General features: G+C 40.1%; 1 protein-coding gene across 1 annotated transcript in view; it reads left to right on the forward strand.

The window, feature by feature from the left end:
* The window catches only part of ADGRV1 (adhesion G protein-coupled receptor V1), a 421,267-nt gene that overhangs the window by 146,700 nt on the left and 248,032 nt on the right, over window positions 1–26,535 (forward strand). The window contains exons 61-75 of the mRNA XM_045021061.1: window positions 3,564–3,728; window positions 5,259–5,376; window positions 8,770–8,893; window positions 10,077–10,215; window positions 10,336–10,521; window positions 10,907–11,139; window positions 13,125–13,273; window positions 14,706–14,907; window positions 15,283–15,502; window positions 17,352–17,591; window positions 21,625–21,774; window positions 22,927–23,400; window positions 24,197–24,343; window positions 25,616–25,787; window positions 26,201–26,336. Of these exons, the coding sequence (XP_044876996.1) occupies window positions 3,564–3,728; window positions 5,259–5,376; window positions 8,770–8,893; window positions 10,077–10,215; window positions 10,336–10,521; window positions 10,907–11,139; window positions 13,125–13,273; window positions 14,706–14,907; window positions 15,283–15,502; window positions 17,352–17,591; window positions 21,625–21,774; window positions 22,927–23,400; window positions 24,197–24,343; window positions 25,616–25,787; window positions 26,201–26,336 (2,855 nt within the window). The remainder of the gene's footprint in view (window positions 1–3,563; window positions 3,729–5,258; window positions 5,377–8,769; window positions 8,894–10,076; window positions 10,216–10,335; window positions 10,522–10,906; window positions 11,140–13,124; window positions 13,274–14,705; window positions 14,908–15,282; window positions 15,503–17,351; window positions 17,592–21,624; window positions 21,775–22,926; window positions 23,401–24,196; window positions 24,344–25,615; window positions 25,788–26,200; window positions 26,337–26,535) is intronic.

Raw genomic sequence — 26,535 nt, forward strand, 5'->3', positions numbered from 1 at the left:
GGCACCTTCAAGGTGTCATCTTAAAGGTATGGGACCACTCCCTGGAACACATGAAGGATCAAGTGAAGGTTCTGGGGCATCAGGTGATCAGCTCCTTAAAATGGTGGTCAGTCCAGGGCAATACCCGCAAGATCCCCTGATTCTTACAACTGATGCAAGTCTGGAGGGCTGAGAAGCACTTGGGGTCTCAAACAGCCCAAAGCAACCTGGAGGAAAGGAGCCACAGCAGAAACCTCCCAGAACTAGGAGCAGTCAAACTGGAGTAACTAAGGTCCCAGTCCAGCCTAGAGGGGAGCCACATCCTGATTCAGACAGACAACATGACCACAGTCACATATAGGAACAACTAAGGGAGAACAAGAAGTCCAGCACTACACGTTGAAACGATGGAAATCATGAAGTGGGCAGAACTTTTTCTCCCTCACGACAGTTCTCATAAAGGGAAACCTTAATCAAAAGGTGGACTGGCTCAGCAGGTGGAAAGCAAACAACTTTGAGTGGTGCATAAATCAGGAAGTTAATTGTCTAATCATTCAGACTGCCCTCAGCTGATCTATTTGCAAACCATATGAATGCAAAGAAACCAAAGTACTTCACCAGGGAAGTGGCCCCCAGTTTCATGGGGTCAGATGCCCTATTGCAGAGATGGCCAGAGGGCCTTCTTGTTGCATTTCCACCCTTCCTATTGTTAGAGAAGGTGATCCAGAAAATAAAATCCGAGTGGGCAACAGTAATACTGGCAGCCCCATACTGGTTTTTGTATCTGATAGACCTGAAATTAGGAACACTACTACATCTCCCAATGAGACAGGGAATCCTCTCACAAGGTCCTCTTCTTCATCCAGACCTGAACTGGCTGCATCTAACACCCTGGTTATTAAAAGTGGAAACGCTAGTTTTGTTGGGTTTGCCCTCCAAAGTCATCAAGATACTTCTTCCTTCTAGAAGAGTATTAACAAACTTTTACATCTTTGGAATAATTTATTTGGCCACAAGTGGGAGCAGATGGAGTATGGTCAGAGCAGTGGCACCAAAATTTTGATCTACCTTCATGATCTGCAAGAGTGAGCAGAGCAGCCTAGACGTCAAGAATTGTGGGAGATGCAGCTAGCAGAAAGGAAATTCTCGGTAAGAAATTTTCCATTCTTGCATTTGGTCATTAAGAGACATGATGACTTTTCTTCTCCCCAATTGCAGAGTACAGTTTCATAAGCAGGAGACAGGCCTGAAGAAACAATTGGAATTTTGATTATTTTTTTAGAGGGAGAGGTGTTTTTGGAAGGGAGGTGAAAGGCAGCAGTTAATGAACAGAAGGAATTGTGAAAAAAAATAATTAAATGACCTACGTGAGAGATTGTGTTGGATACACATGTGAACTCCAATGTTAAAAAAAGCTGGCTTCCCTCCTGATTCAGGAAGAGAGCGAATCTATTGGCTTTCCAGTCTAGTTGAATTTACATCCAGTTCTGTCACATTATTCCTACCTAATGATTGTGTGTGCATATATGTCTCAGGAGCAAAGGTCTCAGGAGCAAAGTTAACAGGTACTGTGGTCTAAACTGCAGAGTGAATTTTCAGAAATACCTTGGTCTGTCTTGTTATGCTGTAATTTGCTTATTGTATTTAGTAGTCACAATTTTTTTTTTAAATCACTGATCTCCCTTTTCCAGTAGGATTCTGGTTAGGAAGACAAGGACTTGGTACCTGTGCTAGGCCTGCTTGTGAGAGCTCAGTGCTGAGTTGCCATGTTTTCCCAGGCCCCTTGTCTCAACTACTTCACAGGCAGATTGCAAACAATAGCTGCAGCTTCTGTGAAGTGGTCTCTCACAGACATGGGAAGGTCTTCCCAGTACTGATGCTCCTGGTCCTGGGGCATGCTCAGAACCTTTGAAAATCAAGCCTCTTTTTTTTTATGAGCTTAAATGTGGATTTGGGAGCTTAGCTTTAGGCATTCAGGTTTGACAATATTGGCCTTATTGTGTAAGGCAAGAGTCAAGCTTGCTTCTATGGAAAGGAGAGAAAAGGATGTAAGAGAAGAGGGAGAAAAAGAGGAACTATTCCTCTTCTGTATTGAAATCCATTATAAAATATCCATTGACTTCAATGGCAGCAAGACTGGGCCTGGCAGGAGGGCAATAAATAAAGGTTTTGAAATGTTTTCCCTATCCTCTCCACCATGCAAAAAAACCCCTAAAATCAACATTTTCCTTTTCAGTTCTTTCGCAACCTTGTGTTCTTTGATTATTTATTTATTTTTTCTCTCTCCACTAAATGCTGACAGTTTGGGGCTTCCCCTGGAAGTCAGAAGAAGATAAGGGTGACATCTTTGTTTCTGGCTGATAGCTTGAAAATTAAGTACAGACACTAACCAGAACAAAGAGGTTATAGCAGCCAATCTGAGTAGAGAAATTTATATATTCACAGTGCATTTATTGAAAAATAACCATATAGAGATGCAGGGGCGGCTCTACGTTTTTGGCCGCCCCAAGCAGTCATGCCCGGGAGGCACCCCGGAGCCGCGGGAGCAGCGGACCTCCCGCGGGCATGACTGCGGAGGGTCCGCTGGTCGCGCGGCTCGGCTGGACCTCCCGCAGCTGCGGACGGTTCGCAGGTCCGGCGGCTCCGCTTGAGCTGCTGCAGTCATGCCTGCGGGAGGTCCAGCCGAGCCGCGGGACCAGCGAACCGTCCGCAGTCATGCCTGCGGGAGGTCCACTGGAGTCGCGGGACGAGCGCCCCCTCCGCAGTCATGCCTGCGGCAGGTCCGGTCGTCCCGGGGCTCCGGTGGACCTCCCGCAGGCATGACTGCGGCAGGTCCGCCGGCCCAGCCTGCCGCCCCCCCGGGAAAGGGCCGCCCCACGCGCGTGCTTGCCGCGCTGGGGTCTAGAGCCGGCCCTGTAGAGATGATGCAAATCCTTGTACTCTGTAATAATGGCTGTCAAGTAATCAGTCAGATTCCCCTATATTAGGGTTATTGAGAAATAACAGTATAGTGGTCATGCTGATCAGACACTGAAAACAAATAAACATGCAAGGAACTGAATACATGGGGGTGGAAAATGTACAGTTATGAATTATTGTCCTATGAATGACTGAATCTATTCCATTTCAGTATTATAATAACTCCAGAGATTTCATGTGAGTTGCCTGAGCATCTGTTGAATGTAGTAATGATATATTGCAACAATGTTTTTCATAGACATCAAAGATAGAAAAGGCCTGTAAATTTATCTAATCCTTTCATTTGCTAGTGTTTGATTGTTCTCTACTGTATATTTTCCAGTGCTGTGTCCAGTGGTGACTCATATGTAATTGTGTTGAATCATAGTGGATACAGAAATAACTTAAGTGATTAATCTTTGCTAACAGAATTCAACAGTGCATAAACTTCTGTTGATTTTTTGGTCTTGTGTCTTGGAGACATGGTTGAGACTACCGGTAATATAATTTTAGATGTCAGTAGCAATGTTTATCATTTTTCCAAGGCAATGGTTATAAAAACATAACACATCAATGCTGCTTCTTAGCTCTTCCCTAACTCCTCCTCTTCCTCCTCCTCTTTTCAGGTGACAATTAAGGAGCCCCAGTCACCTGGAGACTCTGCTGCAACTGTGTTGTTGACTGTGAGTCGCAGTCAAGGAGGACGGGGGGCAGTCCGAATCATATGGATTTTGGAGGAGGCAGCTAGATATGATCTCACTCCTCTGAATGGAACTCTTTACTTTAATGAGGTACTCCCAATATTTCAACATCCCATTTCCTTCCCTTACATTTGCTTACATTTTCTACTTTCTCATATGTAGTTATATACTTGTCATTACACACTTGTACTAGCGGAGAGTCATAGTCTGTTATAGCACAATAAAAAAAAATCTGGTAATGTTGACAACATCCCATGTGCTTTCCAAACAGAAAAGAAAGGATGGCCTGTTCCCTGGAGGACCTTGGTATAGGGTAAATCACCCAGGGAATGTAGCGTTTCAAAATGTTATAAATTGTCTTCTTTTTAAAAAGAATAAAAACTTTATAGAAATTTTAATAATCACCATGAAGAACAGTTATTCCATTGCATTAGCTGACAGTCTAAACAGACATGCAACTTGCCAGGTCTGGGAAGAGATAAAATATAAATTCAGGACGTATACTTTTCAAATAACCGTGATTGCCATGTGACCCTAGTGTTAGTTGGCTAAGCTATAGAACTTCATGGCAGAAGAGGGTCTTGAGGTAGGATTTAAAAGTTTAAGTATTGTGAAACTATTGTTGTTGACATTAATAGATTAATTTATGTTGCAAATTATACTTGGTGCTCAGCAAAACATCCATTTAAAAGAATTAATTCTGTTTTACTGTCTTCTGGTGCATTGCTACTTTATACTGATTGCACCAAATATTATATTTATCATCCAGATATATTGCCACTGGAATAATGTCTCTTAGTGGTTTTGCAGATATGCAACCAACTTTCACTTTCAGGTTTTTGCCAACCATTTAATATTCATGTAAAGAAAGTTTGCTGAGGCTGCAGACAGCACCAGCAGTTGCTGAGAATTCTAACGAACTGGAATACAGCTCCTTTCTGGGCAGACTGTTATTTAGAAAAACACTTGGGGACATTCCACTAACCTACAGTGCTGGTTGTGAAACAGAATTTCCCTCCTGTGAAAAAGGTTGTTTTTGGAAGCCAAAATCTTGGAATTCTTAGTGAAACCTAAATACTGCAAAATGTCATTTTGGAAACATTGCAGCTACAACGTTTTGGCGTTTCTGAAATGAAACATAATCTCTAGCTCCTTGGCAGCCCACCTAGTGGTCTCTCAGGATTGGGGTGCTGGGCTGCCCAGAGAGTCAGTCAGCATGGGGAGTCCTGTAACCCGGGGAGCTGAGGAGGCAGCCACCTGTGGGAGGCAGTCTGGAATTGTGGACAGTAGGTGGGCTGTAGGGGAGGCAGAGAACCAGGCATCCTGGAAGCCCACCATGTTGGCTGCAGGTGAGCTGAGGATCCTGAAGAGCTAGGCAGGCTGGCAGGAAACCAGGTGGGGTAGCAAGCCTGCCTGGTTTCCATAGGAAGTTTAATCAGAATTGACATGCTTCTGCAGAACTTGTCAATTCTGTCGAATGCGCCAAGTGCTGTACTCCTCTTAACCCGCATTGACGTCAGTAGAAATTAAGACACTCAGCTCCTTGCATCATCAGGCACTCTGATTGATCTCATTTGAAAAATATCAGCCTAACTCATTTTCCTTCTCTTTCTGATTCAGACTGAATCCCAGAAGACAATTGTTTTACGAGCGATACAAGATGGCCTGCTGGAGGGGAATGAAATGTATACCATTCAGCTGGTGTCTACTGATAATGCAGAGATATCCCCGATAAACGGTAAGGAAATAATTTGCTATTTCATCAGATGAGGCAGCTTCCAATTATAATTCCAGAAGGCCTTTTTATGCTAGATTTTTGTTTTGAAATATCTATTTTGTATGAATGTGTATAGCTAGCTGATCACATTTTGAAATTCTCAGTCCTCCTGAAAATTGTTTTACTAACTAGCTCTTGATTTTCTGAAAAAAAATCATTAAGGGACATTTTTGAGATCATAGTTTTTCACCTAAATTAATTGTGGGCATATAAAAATTGTGGCTATATAAAACAATTAAGTGTTAAAAGTGCCTAAGTAACTGGAAACTTCTGAAAATCAAAAATTGAAAATGTTAGGAAGTGCAAGGTAAAGGCATACAAGTTCTGTAAGCCAAATAGTCTCCACAGTGAATTCCTAATGAAAGCTATAGCTTTCTGTCTAGTCAAGGGCAGAATTTTGTCCTCAATTCTGATTTGTAATTCACAATTGTGACAATTTCTAAATGTGTGATGTAGACAACTCATTTAAAATATAGCACTCTCCCCCAGTACTCAGTTACATGTAGTAACTACAGGTAATGGAATCTTGCAATTTTCTAACTCATCCTGTGTCTTGGGAAAGTCACTTAAGCTACTTGGTTGAAATCCTGGCCCCAGGCAAGCTAATGGCAAAACTTCCATTGATTTCACTGATTCCATGCCTTGGGTTTGTTTCTGATCCCAGTTACAATATTCTCTCTAATTTTTTCCATCCATGTGCAGAATGAATTTTGTTATGTGCACCAATATCGATGTAATCTGCGGATGTGTGCCACCACTAGAAACAAAAAACCTAAATATAAATCACCCTCATATATTATACAGTATAGTTTAACCCAAACATTTTTTTTTCATTAATGCTTTTTTTCATTAATGCTTGTCACTTGAGCAGGAAGCCCATGGGAGTTTTGCTTAACTAACGATGGCAGAATTTGGCCCTAGAGGTGAATACTTTAAAAAATCTACAATTAGCAGCATATTTAAACCTGGATTGTCACCTTCAAGTTCAACAAATTTAAAAATTCACTCCACATGCTGTCTGGAAACATCAAATGTTCAATCTGTCATTTTGAAAACAAAACATTTGGAGTATAATTGTACAGTGAAGTATTTGTACACAGTATTCTTTTAATGTGAAATCTGCAAACAAAATCCAAGCCTTTATGTATAAGCTTCACAGCTGAAACCTGCTAGCAATGCGTGCAATGTGGAAGCGGCCCGGGTCAAGGGATGTGCTGGCCACCGCTTCCCACAGCCCCCATTGGCCTGGAGTGGCGAACCGCGGCCAGTGGGAGCCTCAATCGGCCGAACCTGCGGACATGGCAGGTAAACAAACCAGCCCGGCCCGCCAGGGTGCTTACCCTGGCAGGCCGCGGGCCACATGTTGCCGATCCCTGACATACACCATTAGTGTTCTCCTCATATTAAAAAATACATAGTACATTTATACTCAAAAAGAGAAAATTACCTGATTTGAACATAGTGGATTGCGAAACTACATGGAGCTTATAGAAATGCAATATTGATTGTTACATTATCTCACTGAGTTGCTCTCTCTACCTATTGAACTGATGGTCAACATTTGCCAAATTATTCAAAACATCAAAGTTCATGGGAGTTTTTGCAACAGGAGCAGGAGTTAGCATACAAATAGACCCAAATAGATTAATACCAAACCCCTTTATTTAGGAAGTTTTGAGCAAAGTTTAAAGATTCAAAATCAAACAACATACGTACCAACAAAGGTCAGGCTTCGCCTGCAAAATTCATAAGAAACCACTTTCTTTGGATGTGCAAGTTGTTTATCTAGACTCTTGAAGATTATCTACAGGTAGCCCTTAATTAGTTTCCTAGTGGAAACTTGCAACTATACAGCAAAGGGCATCTTCAGTTTCTTTTTTTCTTTTAATTCTTCATCTAAAAAAACAAAAAACAAATGAATTACCTGCTTTTAAAAAGCACAGACTTGTGCCACTAAAATCTACACAAAAAATAACTGCTGTTTTTTTGGAAAAGCAACAGTTGATTAATCATTTCTTTTTTGGACTACGTTGCAGCCGAACTCCTGATAGAGTGGATTGATAGAAACATTTTTTTTAAAGTACTTGATAACAACTGGGATGTCTCTCTAAGGAATTGCATGAGCTTTAAAAACTGAAAAAAAGAAAGGAAGAAAGAAGGGGGTAGAGGGAGCAATGCGGTGTGCAGAGCTGAAGTGCACTTAGAATTGTGCTTTAAAAAAAAACATACCTAGCTATTTCAGTGCCCTCCCTCCACTTCTGCAGAGTGCAGACAGCATCATTAGCCCAAAATCAGACCTATGCTCTTGTGCCCAGAGAAGTTACCCACTCTTTCCCCAGCCTCAATACCTCGGAGCCCAGGTTTCCCAGTTTCGGTTCCCTCCTGTGTGCCAATCATACACCTGCCCAATGTGTTGAAGCAGACCGAGAAGTTGCTGGTGCTATTCACTTGGGGTTGCAGACGCGCTAAGTACAGCCTGGGCAGCTCAGTCGCTTGTCTCTTGGTCCCTTTGTTACCTCCCTGAACTCCTGGCCACTTCGCAGCCATTCACAAACCTCTACTCTCACCAGTTTCTTCCCAGTGAGGAGTGGGGGGCCCAGGAGAGAAGATCATCCCCATCCTGGCAACACGGCACAGCCCAGGGGAGGAGGATGGGGACAGTATTATGCAAAAATCAGAGTGCAGGGTATTGTGCTGTGGCCCCATGAGTCCCAGGGTGGGGCGGGGATGGGGGCCCACCCGGCGCTGTGGGAAGAGGTGCCTCCACCACTGCCCCCTCCCCACGAGTTGGGGTGTCCGGGGCTCCCTGGTGCCTGGTTCCCCTCCAGCTTCTGGCCCCGGCTGCCTCACCCCCCACTCTAGAAGTGCCCCCACCACTGTTTATAAATGCATAGATTGTAGGGCTGGAAGGGACCTCGAGAGGTCATCGAGTCCAGTCCCCTGCCCTCATGGCAGGACCAAATACTGTCTAGCTGTTCTCCAGCTCCACCGCACTCCCGGGCGCTGCCCTCCTGCTGTCGCTGAGGATGTGTGCACCTGTGTGCTGCAGGTGCGCAGCTTAGAGGGAACACTGGTAGTGGAGTGTACCTGTATAGAACCAGTGTAAGGTGAGATCAGAATCAGGCTACCTGAATCAGTTTTCCCATTTGCAAAATAAAGATAAAACAGCATTTTTCTAGCATGGTGTTTTACAGATTAGTTAATAAAGTATTTGTAAAGTGTTTAAAAGGGCTAAGTATTATGTGCAAGTTATTTTCATTAATATTTCTGTTCTTGCTATAATCTTGTGTACTAACTTGAATGTACTGAAAATGTTCATTTATTATCAGAAAATCTTTCTGCCTCTCTTCATAGGTCTGGCAACAATCATTATTCTGGGGGATCAGGGAGCTTCTGGGGTGGTTGGGATAGCTCCATCTTCCAACCATATTCTCATTGGGGAACCCTCAGGAAAGTATAACGGAACTGCTTTTATTAGGTGGGTGCATATTGTGAGTACACATTTCCTTTTAGTACAAAAAAGGGCGGGGGGCAATTGCCTGACTTCTATTGGTGCTGAGCATCCACATTTCCCACAGAAGTCTGGGAGCTGCTGATGTTCACCACTTCTGAAAATCAGGTCAATAGCCATTTATTTTCAAAGGAGTTGCAAAACATATGTGAGTTTCAAATGATATCAACCCCCGGCACTCAGGAGGGTCTTTCAGGAATGCATGTGATGAAATGCATTAAAAGGAAGAGTTTGTATGGCAATCAAAGCCCCTGCAGGGTTCTTAGGGACTGGAAGAAATCCAGTCCACAATTGTGCCTCAGTTTTTGGCTGTGTCTACAGGTGTTTAGAGTGACAGAGTGACCTGGGTTTTGAATTGAAGCAAAGCATAATGATTTCATTGAGTTTTATAACTAAGCACCAGAACACAGAATGCCAAATTATGACCACTGCACTGTGGGTGTTCTGGTGGTGGGAAAGGCACAGGTGGCATTGCCCCCTCCTTCTAGAACACTTATAAGGAAAGAGTATTTTGCTGCAACCCTCAAAGAGCAAGCTAGTGCTGCCTGTAGCATTGGCAGTCCCAGAGAGGGTATGTTGATAAAACCATAATCTTACCCTGCCCTGCAGTTTGCCAGGTTGACTGTAGTGGGAGAAGTGCTGTCTCCAGGTTTTTAAAGGAGCAGTAAGTAACTTAACTCTCTGTACAGTCTTTCAGCACCCCGGAGACTTTAATCCCTTACAAAGGCGAAATTCCTACAGGCTGCTCCCACTCTTTTTTTCCCCTTCCATTGTACATCTCAGCTTCCTAAAAGCCACAGCAGAACCCAGGAACTCAGTCTTCAGCCCTGGCTCTGCCTGCTTTGTGCTACTGCAAAGCAGGCAAAGAGCTATCCTAAAAAGGTAGCCAGCGATCCCCTCCCAACACCAGGGAAGCTGAGTATACGCAATACTGCAAATACTACAATAACGTTATTTACTTGCAGAGATAAAATTGTCAGGATTGTAATAGTGACCTGCTATATTAAATTCAAGCTTCAGTGAGGCTGATAATGCTTGGCTGAGTCACAGATTCATAACAACCTAGGCAGAGTACCAGCCATCTCTTGTACAGATGACATAAAACATGTATAGGAAATCCATCAATGTGTGTATATGTTTTTACTTACAGCCTAGTACGTGGCCCGGGGATTTTTGGGAAGGTCACTGTCTACTGGAATATAACGCCCCCTTTACAGAAGGAATTTGCTGAGATATCAGGGACCTTGACGATGCAAGATAGGCAGTCTGCAGCTGGTGTACTAATACAGGTGAGAGAGAGATCTATAGCGTTGGTTATTCCAGTACTCTCTTTTTGTTAGCAATTAATAGTAGAGCTCACATTGTAAATGTTTTAAATCCTTTCAGCTTTATTTGTTTGTTTTCTGTAGGCTATAGATGATAACCTTCCTGAAGAGAAGAGTTACTACCAGTTTCATCTATCTGGAGTCAGTGATGGAGGAGTCATAAATGAGTCTACTAGCATAGCAAATATCACCATGGTTGCTAGTGACTTTCCCTATGGGCAGTTTGCATTTTCCCAGGAAAATCTGCAGATAACAGAAGAAGAAAAATGGGTATTGAGTTAAAAGACTAAAATCCTTAAAAATGGAAGCATTAATCTGAAATGTGAATTTTTAATGCTTTTGGTAACTGTAGTTTTCTATGAATAGTGGATGACAATTTCCTAAAAATAAATAGCTGAGACTTTATTTCTGCATGTGTGTAATACAGTGTAATGTGTGATTCTGTGTGGTAGGCTTTGAGAGATTTTTGAAGTGGCTGGCATATTCTGAATTGTGTGATTAATTCAATTTCTGTATTTAATCTGTGTTTATTTTATTTAGTGGTTTTATTTAGTAAAACTAATTGATGTGATGTTTGTAGAGTAGTGTTCTTAGAAGCATATATAACACAGAAATAAAGGCAAAAAGTTAAAACTAAGCTTTTTGTCTCCATCAGGTTAACATCACTATTGTCCGTTCCAGTGGGTATTATGGTCGAGTGCAACTCTGGTATTGGACATTAAATGGAACTGCAGAGGAGAGCATGGATTTCACTTCCTCATCAGGGGAGCTTGTGTTTGAGCCAAATGAGACTACTAAAGGGATTTCAGTTGAAATCCATGATGATGACCTTCCTGAAGGTCCTGAAGAATTTTCAGTAACAATTACAAAAGTAGAGCTCCAGGGAAGGTAAAGATATATTTCACTGCAGAGGAAAAGATTAGTTACAGGCCCAAAAGTGAACTATGTATATGAAATCTTACCTCACTGCAGTAAAGTCCCTGATTCCTGCTCTGATTTAGTAGCTGATTTTCTAATAGTGTAATAATAGAGATTTGGATCAAATACAAATAAAGGGACACACTCATTTTTCCAACGTTTATTACATCAATAAATTACTGATTGATGATTAAAGTGAGGACTCAGTAGGTATTGGCAGAAATTTAATAGCTATTTCTTTTTGGATGTTCCAGAGAGGTGCAGAAGAATATGGTATAGAGATTTAAATAGGGAGGGAAATGGAATATCCTGTTGGAAGGTGAAATATGCTTATTCAGTTGGGGTTAAGTTTATAGAATGGGTGATAAATGCTGCAGATCTCTGAAGAAGCAAGAAATAATTTAATCTAATATACTGAAAGGGAGAAAATAGTTTGAAAACTACAGAATTGTAACTTGGGGAAGTATGAACATCTTTAATATAATATGGGGATATTTTTGAGAAAATGGCAAAAAAGAGATTTCTTTATAATCTTAGCAGAAATAGTCCATCATGTCTTTACTGTTGATTGAAAAAGTATAAATAAATTAGATACAATCCTGCCTAGAACTAAGAACCAAAGATTGTTTCATCTCAATCTAGAAATCTACTTTCGGTATGTTATATTACTATATAAGAACCTCAGACTAACGCTTATTAAATTAACTCTTTTGTAATTATAAGCTTTTTACAACAAAACAATACACTAAGACATTTGGACCTGCAACACTCCTCTCCCAGCTGACAAAAGGATACAATGGTGAAGTCCAAGACTAAAGTAAATACAACCCACACCCCCATCAAATGTCACTTAGTGTCCTTATGCCACCTGGGTCCTCCCTTATCTTTTGAAAGCACCCAGATCTCTAATGAACTAATGGGATGTCTTGTTGTTGAATGACTGATTGCATTAAAATTCCCATGAGGCATCATGACTATCTGAAAACGTAGTCTATTTCCTGTAAATAAGTAGAATGTAGTATATTTGGTACCGTGCCCTAAATATGAACCTGGGAAGGAGCAATATTAATTTTTGAATAGATTTCATAATTTCTTTAGCTCTGAGTTTCCAAGGCTCAGTCCTCAGAGCCTTTCTTCTAGTTGGGAAGAAGTTTGCTGATGGAAACGTAAAACGTCTGTGAAGAATGCTTTCTCTGTGGGCAAATCCCACAAATACATCACTCCTTGCAAATCCTGCAGTAACTGATAATTTTTTTCCATACAGCTTCGCCCCTCCAACCTCTGATTTAAGTTTGTCCTCTGTCACTCAGTGCATACCTGCCAACTGTACTGAATTTCTTGGTATAGAACTAAGTTTTGTCTCGTCAATACTCTGTAACTTTGGCACTGTACAATTTTCATCATATTCTTATGCAGGAAATTTGCTGATCATATCGACTACTGGTGTCCATACTGGGCATGCTAATCTTAGGCCCTGATCCCAAAAGAGATCTACAAGTGCAGATCATTATGACAACAGTGTCTCACAGAAGCTATGCACCAACAATGGGAGACAGCACAAGCAACAACAGTCCACACTTGAGCCTTTGTAGATTCAGGGCTTTAGGGTTTATCTCGTGGGGTGTAGTCTCATTAGTAGATAGTTTTGTCACTGTCTGTTCTCACAGAACAATCATGTTACTGTTTCTGTACTTCCCAAGAGTTTGTGAAGTTCGTTGCAAATAAAATTGGAAAGACATGACAATGGAGAGACTTTCATTTTCAGGGAATGAAAAAACAACCACCCTGTTCTGCACATGTTCTGCTTTTGAAAGGTGTGGCTGGGAGGGCTGTGACAATAACTATAAAAGAACTAAAGTACTTGTGGAGTCTACAAAGTGTCACACAGGCATCTTGAGCCCATTTCCTTTTATAAAAGCTAATGTATCTTTATTTTCTTCTCATGCTCTTGCAAGTGGATTTGATTTTGCTGTTAGAGAAAATGGACTGCAAGTGGACCAGCCCCCTGGGATAGGAAACATCTCCACAGTTCACATCATTATAATGAAAAATGACAATGCAGAGGGCATCATTGAGTTTGATCCATGGTATATCACTCTGCAAGGTAGGTTAATGTTTAAATTTATGCTGCAGTTTAAAGGATAGGCTTGTGGCTACAGCACAGGACTGGTAGTCAAGGCTTCTGGGCTCTATTCTTGGTTTTGCCACTAGCTCCATATATGTTCTAGGGTAAGTGATTTAACTTCATTCCCTGCTTTCAGCCTTTGTAAATGAGGATGAATACAGCTTTGCAAAAGTCTATTCACTCACCTGCCTGGGGGGAAGTGGGTTTTTAAGGAGAAAGAAATAGTAGTATATTTTTCATGATCAGTCATCAGAGAAAAGGAAAGGCAAGTAGATTTTGTGTCTGGGCTGGTATATTTTGCAATACCTACTTAAAACAGGTGTTGTGAGGCTTAATTCAATGGCAATTATAAAACATTTGAGATCCTGAGACGGAAAGTATTACCATTATGATTATTATTTATCTTCTCGTGTATTGCAGTCAAATGTTTGCATCTCGTTATAGTGTACTTTTGTATGACATACTGAGGTAAATGAATCCTAGCTATGGCTCCAGAGAAATCAATAGAGGAACACCAGAGATGAATCTGGCCTTTAATATCTTCAGTAATAAGTAAAATCTCTGAAAATATCCACACCTTTGCTGCCACCACCACATTGGATTACTGCAATATGAAGCTCTATTTAAGACTGCTCTGGGAGATCTTCGCAAACTTCAGCTAGTTTGAAATGTGGAAGCCTCCCTACTTAGTTGAGCAAGTAGTCTAAAGTATATTACAGCTGAGTTTTTTGTGCATTCCACTGGCTAGCTGCCTGCTTATTGGTCCAGATCAGTTCAAGATGTTATTAATTGGTAAAGCCTTGTATTGTTTAAGATGTGTCTTAAGACTACCTTGAATCTTATTCATTCACCATATTAATTGGGCATACATTTGTTATTACATATTCTCTGAAGATCATAAATAGTTGCTATAATTACCATATTGTACATTACAAAGTAATCTACAAATCCTCTATTGAGGGAACTGTAAACTGGCAAATCAAAATGAGTGTAGCAATGTATTCTTTGTTATTGATTCAGTTATTAAAGTTTAAAATAATGTACATGGTTTTTGATCCGTGTCAAAACTTAAGAGGAAAAAAACAGATAACCTAGAAACATAAGACACCTGGATGTTGTTCAAAGCTTCTCTGTCTATCTGATTAAAGAAAGTGTACATAATTCTGTTATGGGAAACAAATGATAATCCATTTACGTATATTATAATGTTGTTAGTCACTCTGTGGCCAGTTTTTGGAAGCAGCTAGCTCAATTGCCCAAGCAATTCATGCCCTCATGAGTACAATGGGCACATATGTGTATAATCACCTATTTTGGGTGTCTAAGTGGTCATTTACATGTACTGTTTATGAAGCTACTCTGAAAAATGCACTCTTATTGTTCAGTAGTTCATTTTGAATTACTCTTGCAGTGGAAGAGGATGTTGGAATGATCATGATTCCTGTAGTGAGAAAGCGTGGAACTCATGGCTATGTGACAGCTGATTTTCTCTCTCGAAGTATTTCTGCACTTCCTAACAGTATTGACTACAGTGTCAATAATAACTCAGTCATCTTTCATCATGGCCAGAACCGGAGTTTTATCAGCGTCTCTATTACAGATGATGATGAAAGGTAATGGTATTGGATCTTTGTTTAGTTATTCATGTATTAACCTATAATTGTTTAGAAATTCAGTCTTAGCCCATTGCATGCTACGTGCTTATACTTTGATTTGACGAGAACACACCAATGTTCTGTGTACAGGAAGCTTCCAGTGTACAGGAAGCTACGAGAGCCCTATGCTGCTGCCACCACGTCACTACATTACCTTTATTTCAGATCTCAGTTTTATGTAGAGAAAAGGAATAATCAACAATACATTCATTGCTTCGTGTACATTTAAAATATTGCATATATGCAACCAACAAAGCAACATACTAGATTTTCAGCTTTTAGTTTTACTCCATGTTTTTTAGTGTTTTAAAGACTCTGATCTCTTTGACCCAGGGAGTTTGCAGAACAGTTTGAAATCCAGCTGATAGGAGCCACTGGAGGAGCAGTCCTTGGGCTCCACCTAGTGAGCCAAATCACTATTGCTAAGAGTGACTCCCCTAATGGACTTGTCCGATTCCTCAACCAAAGCCGAATTATTCTTCCAAACCCCAGTTCATCGCTGACACTGTCCTTGGTGCTGGAAAGAACTGGAGGATTGATAGGAGAAACTCAGGTAGGCCTTGTCTTTCAAAGCATTTTGTGTAGTTTTCAATAAAAATAAGATACAATTTCACTCTATAAAATCATGTTGAGAGAAGGAAGGTATGTAACTTATTAAATTTATAGGTTGAAAATATAATAGCAATAATGTATTACTACTTTGCATTTCCATAGGACTTTACATTTGAGGATCTTAAAGCGCTTTATGCACATGAATGAATTTAGACCCCACTAAAACTACTGTAAAGTAGATATTATCTCTATTTATCCTCTGCTTGAAGACCAGAAAATTGAGATGTCAAGAAATGAAGTGACTTGTCCCAAGTCACACAGGAAATGTGTTAAAGACCTGAGAATAAAACTTAGAAGAGAATCTAGCCCTAAACTTACAGCCACCTATCCAGGGCTTCCTACATAGTGCACAATAGCCCAGAGTCCTCTTCAACATTCAGAACTCCAAGCACTTCCCCTCCTGCTGCCAACGATCAGGGCTTGTGAAGGGAGGCAGCATTTTTCCACTTACATCAGTCCTGCTGCTCCTGTTCAGAGAATTCTCGCCAGCCCCTTGCAGCTGCAGTGGCCTGTAACTGGCTCTATGTCTTCTGATTCCCAGTCCTATGCCATAACTTCAAGATTGTTTTTCCTTGCCATTTCTTGAGAGGCAGAATAACAGTTTAATGGTGACTTCTCTCTGAAACGATACATAGCTAGTGTCTGATTCTTCTTTCGTACCAGTTTCACACTGGTGTAATTCCATTTTGTTCAGTTACATTCATTTAAATTGGTGTAACAGAATGATCAGGCCCTGTCTACTTCAGCATACATGTTTATAACAATAACTTACTCTAATGGTGAATGTACGTCTTCTAAATATTTCAGATCCCATCATTTAAACATTACCTTAATAAAACTTGGTTTAATCACAGCAAATGATCAGATATGATTTTAACTTAAATACATCAGTTTTTTCTGTTGCCTATTACACATGGAATGTTTTCCAACGACTAGTCTGTTAAGCCACTGCACTCTCTTCCTTCAAATCCCACCTCATGGCCCAATTGTACCATGATGTTTGCTAGGGATGACCTATTTTATTTACTTACTTATACTTACATAATTAAAATCCAAACAAATGTTCCCCACCCAAAAAAGCCACAAAACTCCACTTCTAACTGATTTGGCGCTATCAAGCAGTGTAGCTATATGATAACTGAATAATATTACTCTTGTCCTCCTTTCTTTTTCCCTCCTAATTTTTATTGTGTTCTTTTCCTGTGTCTTGCATTAAATTAGCCCCCAAATCCTGTGAAGCATTATACAGGTGCTTTATTATTTGCAGTGTAAAATTAAGTATGTACATGAGTCTTTGCAGGATTTTGAGGGCTTTGAGTTCAAGCTCTTTGAGGCAAAGACTTTGTTATCTGGTGTGTTAGTACTAAGTGTGGCAGGGCAGAGTTCTAATCTTGATTAGAGCTTTTGGGTTCTATTGTAATAAAAGTGAATAACGCATACTAAAATGTACATTTTTTTCCTGTGTCTGCTCCTTAAAATAGAGGTTCCTTCCTTTCCTATTTATTAACATTCATAATGTTGAAGTAATATTCAGAATGACCCTTCACTGTTTCTCTTCTTTCTGTCTTTAGGTTAATTTTTAGAAAATATTATGATTAGAGAGAAGAGTCCAATGTTACAGTTATGTTGTGTGCCATTCATTCTCTTAACAGTATAGTAGGACTGTATAATTACATACCAGATACACAAATTCTTATGATAGTATAATTGGATTACACTAATACTTTCTCCCTTGTGAGGCTGGTATTATATTGACGCAGCTCTACATTTGAAACTAATACTTTCCACAGGTTAATTGGGACATTTTAGGACCCAATTCAGAAGAGGTGTTATCCTCCCTGAACAGTGACATTGGTGACCCTGTGAATGGATCATTCTATTTTAGAGAAGGAGAAGGAGGTCTGAGAACTATTAGTCTGAAAATCTGCCCTCATGGAGAAGTTGAAGTTCAGGAGCTCTTCATTATTAGGCTGAGCCTTGTGAAAGGTGAAACAGAAGTAGACCCCAAGTCTACCAACATTACCCTAATAGTAAGTTGTTGTTACTTTTTTCCCCTTGAGGATTGTTTCTGAAGAGTTTTTTAATTTAATCCAACAGATTGCCTAGTTTATCATTCAACTCCCTCTTCTCATGTCCTACCAGCAACAGTGTTACAGAAGCAAGGAGGTAAAGGATCCATGAATCAAGGCTAGTATCTCAGCACCAACCTGGCCCTATTCCCTTCCGGTTGTCTTAGCTTTCTGAACTGAAAGTATGGAGTGGAGCCTCATGCCCAAATTCTTAGCTTGCATTCTGTGTTTTCTTTAACCTTCTCTTTTATCTTTCGGCTTCTGTATGTAAAAGGAAAGCAAGAAGAAATCCAGCTACAGAAGAATAAAAAGTATGGGTAATGGGGGAGAAGAAAAGGAGAGGCATGTTAGCAAGGAAAAATCCTTGCTGCAGAGACTTAAAGCGATTCTGGCAGGAGAGGGGAGAATCCTATGAACAGCCAGCAGGGAAATACATCCTTCTCACAAACAACCTTCTCAGAGCTTGAGGTTTTTCACAGAATTACGTTCCCCCTCCCCCTCCTCCGGGACCAAGTTTTGTTCCTCAGCCTCTGTTCCATCACTCTGCAGTGCTTTCTGTTTTTTCGGCTGGTGAATCTTGCCTGATAGCAATCTTATCCTCTAAGAGAGGCCCTCAGGCAGTCTGTGGGGGGAGAGTGGTGGACATGACAAACTGAATATGTGGCATCAAAAAGTGCAAAGCCACAACAAAGGAGTTTCAGATCCTGGGATAGCTACTCCCATGTATTACTACTGCCTCCCATTCCTCCACCTTGCACATGCCCCTCTGCACCTCTTAGTCCAAGTCTTACCTCTGGAATGAAATGATATAGGGGGAAGGTCCAAGGACTGGAATTGACTTCAACTCCTTATGAGAGATTCTGCCTTTGTCAAAAGTAGAGCCTACATTTGGAGCAAGGGTTCAATCTCTAAATGTCTCTCAAAAACTTTCTCCTGCTTCCACTTTGGTCCCATCAACCAAGTCAGGATAGACTTGGTAGGCTCTTGGTCCCTGTTTCCTACTCCAGGTTTTCTATGGAAAGCCAAATATCTACAGAGGTGTTCTGGACTTTAGGTAAGAATTTCTAAAAATATGCTGACCAGTAGGACAGACACTTTATTATTGGATCTCTAACTAGTTCAGGGAACCTGTCTGGGAATTAAAAGATTCATTTGCAATTAATCCACAGTGAATTCCTTTTGCAACTTTGCCTTGGAATGTGGACAGATGAATATGGATGACATGGTTTTCTCTACCTCCAGAAGACCTTGTTTGTTGTCAGTTTTACAGTAACTTCTACCCACCAGTCTGAAGTGCCATGAAAGTTTATGCCCCTCCTTGTGTTTCCCCGGCACAGCATTCAACAGGACCTGTAGATAATTACTCTCTTAATATAGTCCTACCCTCATCTTTATGGGATTGCATGGAATGTCTACCTAAGGGACATGCACTTCCTCTATGTGTGCTTCCCAACCCCTGCTCACACAAAGTTAAAGATCTATGCCGCCTTCATCCCTGCTCATACTGAGTTAAAGATCTGTGCCTGCTGACTGTTTTTCTCCTTATTAGCCATTATTTTTCAAAATAGGACAGTTCTTTGAATCTCCCCAAGCTTATTCTGGAGACTCATGTCACTGAATGTATTGTTTTAGTTATACTGTGTCCTGATCTCTCCATTGCAGGAGAGGAAGCTTCTCTTCCTAGGTGACAAGCAAGCGCTGAAGTTTTACCTATCTTGTACTTCCAGTTTCAGAAGAATTAAGTCTTTTTTAAAGGTTGCTACAAAGGACAGAATGCCACTGTGACCACAGTGGCTCAGTCAATCAGGTATTGTTGTCCATTAGCATATGATCAGGCCATTCTATCTGAAGTATGGCAACTTCACAGGCTCAGAACTCAGAAGCATTTAATTCTGGGTTTTGTTAGGTCATCTCCTGACACTGTCATCTGGCATTATTAATTGGATCTGTACCTGTTGGCTGACATTTGTTGGTCACTAGGGGTACCAAGCATCCCTTTAAGTGACATATACTGTCCCTGATTGCTGCTGTTCAGTAGGATGAAAGAAGAGGGACATATGATAAGGGAAAAGTAGTCACTGATTATTCTGTTTATCATAGTCCTTTCTTCCTACATCGATTCCCCCTTTTCTCCAGAGCGTATCACTTGGAGTTTTTTTCCCCTCTGGTTTTAGTATCTATTACTTTGCTTTGGAAGTCTCCAATTGGAAAGATTAGTGCTTATATATTAGCCTTTATTGTCAGTTCTCTTGCCTCCTTGCTTCTGGTAGGTGGAGTCCTAATGCTGTCTGTAATTGCTGGTGGGCTGCAGGATGTACAAAGAGAAGTCTGTGATAAACAGAATTCCCAGTAAGTAATTTTTCCCAAATCCAACAGACTATATAATTCAGTACAATTGTTGTGGGCCCCTTATCCCCCAAACATCTCAAGGGGCCTTATAATGATAAAATCAAAAAGGTAATTGAAATATATCAAGGACTGAGAAAAAGGACTTTTAGTTTGAATCTTTAAAAACATAATGGTAGCGCGTGCCAGTGCTTAACCTATTTTATTCCATTTCTTGTCCTACTCTCATCTTCATCATAGCTGAACTTGATGGTTGTTAGGCACCTAGGCACTTTAGAAAATTCCTCTAGGCACCTACGTGCATCTTCAGATGCTTAAATACCTTTAAAATCTGGGGCCTAATGACCAATATAGTAATAATCCCCCCCCCAATATTTGATTATGTGAGGAAGGGGGAGGGACACAGGGAGATGGGATTTAAAATGTGATATTGATATTCAGAGACTGAAATTCTCTGCTTATTCACTGAAAAGGAATAGCACAAGCAGTGTTCGAACTAGCTTCTCCACACTGTCCCGTCAATAGAACTGTTTAAATATTGTGTTTGTGTTTGCATACAATGCATATTATTCATCCAGTTGTTATTCAGCGAATAATTAGCTCTAGTATTTGTCTAGCTCTGTCCACCAGTGTGCCTCCTCTCTGATCTGGAAAGGCCACCTCTAGCAGTAGGAAGGGGGAGTTCAGTCTCCAAAACCATTATATCACTGGTGCCTCTGCTGAGATTGCAAACTAGGGTGACAGTTAGTGTCCATTATGATTCTGGTACGTGTTGTGGCTCCTATTCACTAGGGGCTGGGTTGAATCCATTAAACCAGTTCACTTCAGTTACCACACTAAAAGGTGAGAATCAGAAACCTAGAGGTGAAGTGTTCTGTATCCCACTACAAATGCCATACAGTCCAACAATAGTTAATCTAAATATTGCCTGCTGCACTGCAAGTCCAGTAAGCTGCTTGTTCTGTCCTTCTAGACTAAAGAGGATAATAGATTCCCATCTTCTTTCTGATGCTGTAGCACAACGGAAGAGAACTCGCTCAAATCCCTTAACTTCTCTTCACAGGATTTAGTTTCCAAACTTTTTATCATTTCCTTTGCTCTCTGCAGTCTGTCCAAATCATTTGTCATTTTTTAAAAAGTATTGTTTGAAGCTGAGTGAGGCTTGACCAGTGCTGCTTTAAGCAGTGCTGAGCAGAGCAGAGTAAATTACCTGACTTTGTTTACACATACTTCCGTTATTGCAAACCAAGAGCTTTGCCTCTTTCCTGACAGCATCATATTACTGACTTGTATTCAATTTATAATCCACTGTAATACACTGTAATCCTTCTTTGTGACACTCATAGGATTTTTCCATTGAACAACTGGTCTTATGTAGATTTAGTGTAGCTGCCTGTGTGTTTTGTTCTTGATGCCAGACCATTTTACTCTGGTCCCATGGTGGTCTTATCTGCTATTTATTTTATTTTTTTTCACACAATCTCCATTTCAGCTGCTACTTTACTCTAACTTGTTGGGGGGAAAATCAGGATGGAGGAGGGTTAATGGATTTGTGAGTTGTTGAATCCATCATTGAGTTCCCCAGTGGTCTATAAATAAGATAGTTCATTATATATTCTTGACCCATATTTTATTTGCTGCTTTCTAGATACAGAAATTTGGTGATCCCAATGGAATTGTGCAGTTTGCTCCTGAATCATTATCTAGTAAGAACTATGAGGAGCCATCAGTCTTGGAAGGGCCAGAGAATATTACACTTTTCATCAAACGAGTCCAAGGCACTCTGGGGAACATAATGGTATTCTTACTCTCATTTTGGGGTTACTTAAAAACAATATAATCTGAAGTCTTCATCCATTAGAATGCATATAGGAGAGCAGGTGCAATTTAGAGCTGTCTTAAAGTCTTTTGATTGCTTACAGTGTTCATGTATTTTCCTTTGGAGCTCGCATAATTGAACAAGGGATTTGGCCCTAATATTTCATGTTTTGGAAAGTCATGTCCAATTTCTATATTGATTGGACAAAATGTGGCAACCCAGGCTCATTTTTTGACACTCTCCTCCCCCTCTCTCTTTCCCTAGGCTTATGATAGGAGAATGGTGTAGAATGCATTTTTGAATAAAGTGATACCTTCTTAGAATGGGAGCAACATACACCCAATCTTCTCAGACAACTGCATGCCATACAACAGAGGGGAATTGGGCCCTTGTGTTTTGAAGAGTGATCAACACTGATTATTAAATCAGTTGAGGATTGCCTCCTGACGTTCGTCAGAATTCAGCAAGCTATTTGTAGCATAATATCATGGACTCCCTTTCTGGTGCAATCATTTTTTGGTATTCAAATTAAAAAGTATCCATTATCTTATATAATGGACACTACCTGTGGACATTACTTTTAAAAAGCTATCTGATGTTGGTGGAGAGATAAAGATTTTCCTATTGTTCTCATTTGGCTGGAGTGCTATACAGAGGGGAAAGATTTTTAAAAAACAAAACAAAAATTGTGCACCATACAGTAAAGAACATTTGGCCCAATTCGTATGTACCTGGAGTGCACTTGGTATGCTGTATGTCTGCGGTGCTCAAGGAACCATATTTTGTACTTTGTCATTCTTAAGAGAAAAATTTCTGGGGGACTCTTGAGAGAGAGAACAGCAGGGGAGTTTTGACCAATAAAAACAAACTGTGGAGTTAGGCCTGGAAATTCTGTAAAGTGAACCTACAAAGATATTCAGAAAAAACCACCACCATATTCAGGTCATTGAGGGTAAGCAAAGGGAGAAGGGAAGGTGATTGTGGTCCTGTTTTAGGTTACTATACCTATTTATTTTTTATATTTACATAAAATAATTACTATTTTCTTGTTAAATGTTGTATCTTATGCTCTGCGTACCTGAGTGTATAAGAGTTCCAAGTTAGTAAACAATGTTTTTTCACTTATTTCAGGTTCACTGGAAACTGAGTAGTGATTCTGATACCACAGGTGACTTCCTTGCAACAAGGGGTACTGTCTCTATTGCTGAAAATCAGAGAGCAGCGGAGATCATTATTCATCTGTTACCAGATGATGTTCCGGAAGTAGATGAGAATTATGTGGTAGAGCTGCTTTCAGTGGAAGGAGGAGCAGATTTGGATCAGGACAAGAGAGTTTTGAGATTCACTGTGTTAGCAAACGATGAGCCCCATGGAGTGTTTGCCTTGTACTCTGATAGGCAGTCGGTATTGGTAGAGAGAGACTTAAGCCGACACATTCAGATGAATATAACTCGACATGCTGGGACATTCGGAGATGTGAGTGTTGAGTACCGAATCTCACCTCATCATCGAGAACCGCTAATCACTCCTGAGAATACAGTGGGATGTCTGCTGGTGAAAGGTGGTGCCAGCTTTGGTGTGAAGAGAGTGCCAATAAGCAGCCAGGTCTGTAGTGTCCTTTAGCTGGATAGACCTCTCTAGTGTTTTGTTACTTAAATTTATGTCTACATCATATGTACAAATGTCACTGAATAAGACGTTAAATGGTGATAAACAGTGTCTGTTGGAGAGAGAGAGTGAGAGAGAATTTTAATACTCTGGAGTTTGTATTATTTATGTACAGTTGTGTTCAAAGAAAATGTGGTTTTCAGTATAAGAATGGAATATAAAACCAAGGCTGGGTGTATCCCTGAGCTTCTGCTTATATCCCTTTCTGTGAATCATTCACGTTTTCAGTTTTAGATTCTGTTGTGTAGGCCCAAATCCTCTCCCAAGTATGCTTTTGGGAGTGGGCTATTTACTGGAGAAGGCTGCTTAGTTCTGGAAGACTGAATCATCAAGACCTGCAATTACCCCATAGCTGCTGTGTGCCCCTATCTGTGGGTTGACATGCATAGCTGCAGATGCACTAGCCTCACCTACTCTATTCTCTACATTTCCCATTCTGTTACTGAGATCCATTGTGCTAGATACTGCGAACCTATAATAAGTGACAATCCTTGCCCCAAAGAGCTTACATTGTATAAAACTGCTGTTGGCCCTTCTTCGCAGTAATGACTTTTATGTAATGATTTTGAGGAAGATCTTTGTTAAACTGCTTGCCACTTTAATGATTCTCAGTGCATGGTACCGTTAAAGGAGCTGCAGACGGTTTGTTACTTAACTCCTTAACTCAGTTGATATTGTTGTTTTCAGTTGAATAAAATTACCAGCTTTTAAAATTTAAATTGTATCTTGAAAGGTGTTTCTCTTACTGGGCTTGAATTTCACTCTGGAACTGACCAATGCAAGCCTGATCAATGGAAGTGCCAATTACGTGCCTAAAATAATATTAGGAAAAGCAAAATCAGCTACTTTGTCTGTTCCGGAGGAAGCTGCCAATTCTCAGGTACTAGACTGGCTGCAGTGAAACAAGATTACCACTAGAGGGCAGATCCTAATACTTTTGTTACTAGAGGCCTGGGTACTTAGGTGATGCTAACATTTGTTCAAAGTCAGCTTAATGGTTGACAGCCGTCCCCACTTGTTACATCTACAGTACACATCGAGGATCTGATAAACATTTTGTACCGCTTCAGAAATTCAAGAGACACAGTTTCTAAATGTATTAACTTTTGACACACTTTTTTTTAAAAAGTGTTTTATCTATTTATATTAAATTAGAAAACAGCTGGTGAACCATAATATATGTGTTTGCAGTTAGTCTATGCCTGTGTCTTCATAAATCTGAAGTATTAAGAATTTTAAGAAAAAATGTTGAGTCCAGATTATATTCTCTCTTTAGGTTAAGTAGTGAGTCTTAAAGCAGCATATACCAAAAGAGGTAGATTTCCTTTCATTCTTTAACATTGCAAATATAAAGCTTGACCCTATTGTATTATGTTAGTTATATAGAGCCAAATTCTGCTTTCACTTACTTCAGTGGGATTACATGGGAGTAAACAATGGCAGAATCGGTCCATAATAAAGTACTGTCTACCTCAATTATCTTTTTTAATATACTGGAAACAGACAATAGCATCTCACTGTCTTACCTCTTAAATTCTATTCATGTTAATATTAAATGCTTTTAGATCTCTTATCTTGAACCCCTTTTCTCTCTTGCTTCCTTCAATTCATAATTTAACTTTATTCACATGGTTCTTTCCTTTACCATTGTTTACTACCCCATGGATGCCACTTATATTATCACTTCCAGACTGTGAGAATAACCCATTTAGCCACAACTTCAGCTGAAGAACAAAGCAAATAGCTGGGACAAATATTTATCTGCTGAGCAATGTCATTTGGCATTGATTTTCTTTTCATCAGATGCTCAGGTGATCATTTATTTTATTTTCTGTCTGTGTATGTATGCATACACACCTCATAATAGCTCCTCTCCAAGAGAGTTAAGAAGCCTTCCGCCCCACCCCCTTATGAAGAATAGATACCATGTGCTATACCCTGGCATCTTTTAACACAGAAATCTAAGTCACATTGATTACCTAGTTCCAAAACTATGAGTGAGTCTCAGAAATCTGGAATTTAGAATCTTTGGTAAATGCATGTGTAATAGACATGTGGCTACTGTAATATATATAATATATATACAGTATATACATGCAGTACTAGATATTCCCATATTGTTCTAACAAAGATGTATTATATGTTTCTGTAGGTTGGCTTTGAGTCTCTTATTTTACAACTTACAAACATTATAGAAGGGACAGGCGAAGCTGTGATAACCAGAAAAGGAGTATACGGCTCTGTAACAGTTAGCTGGACTTCTGGATACCCACTTGATTTAATTCCAGAGTTTGTTCAACCAGGCAATATTACACCTGGATTTGGTGAGCACTTTCTTGTTACAGTATACTCAGAGCTACAAAATTTCTGTGTCTGACTAACTCCACTTTAGTTGTTCCTCTAATATTTTTGTACATTTCATACTCCCTTTTTAATAAGACATCATTGTTAGAATGAAAGTATATAGTCTGATTTTTATCTGTGAGTAGTAAGGTTTCTTTTTTGAAAAAGGACAACCTTGCATTTCATAGATAACATACTCCTTAGTGCAATATGCACCTTGTTATACTTCTGAAGGACTGCTTTGTAGAGAAAAGGTGCTGTACTTTGTCATGCAGATTTCCACTTCCCTAGACAGAGCAGGAAAAATGATAACTCCCATTTCTCTATGCTCAAAAGTAAAAAGAGGATTCCTGTTTAACAATTTGTGAATTGTTGCTTCTCTCTCTTTCTCCAGGTAACGTTACATTTTCTTATGGTGAAAAAAACAAAGTAATTTCATTTCATGTTATTCCAAGCTTAAGTAGACCTGAGGCATTTGCTATCCATCTAACATCAGTGTACAGCAATGTATCTGGTGGGGCTCACTTGAGGTAAGGATATTACTTAGACCCTTGGTTAATTGCATGGACCCCAACAAATGGATATATGCAGTAAAAATTCCGATCTGGTTACAGACATTTAAACTGTGCAAAATCCAATTGAGTTAGAAAAAGGAAAAATCAGCAACATAAAGATTTGGTAACTTTGCTGGTGAACCCATGGCTCCAGACCAAATGGAACCAATTGGTA

Source organism: Mauremys mutica, chromosome 6 (assembly GCF_020497125.1).
Source record: "Mauremys mutica isolate MM-2020 ecotype Southern chromosome 6, ASM2049712v1, whole genome shotgun sequence".
Taxonomy (NCBI): domain Eukaryota; kingdom Metazoa; phylum Chordata; order Testudines; family Geoemydidae; genus Mauremys; species Mauremys mutica.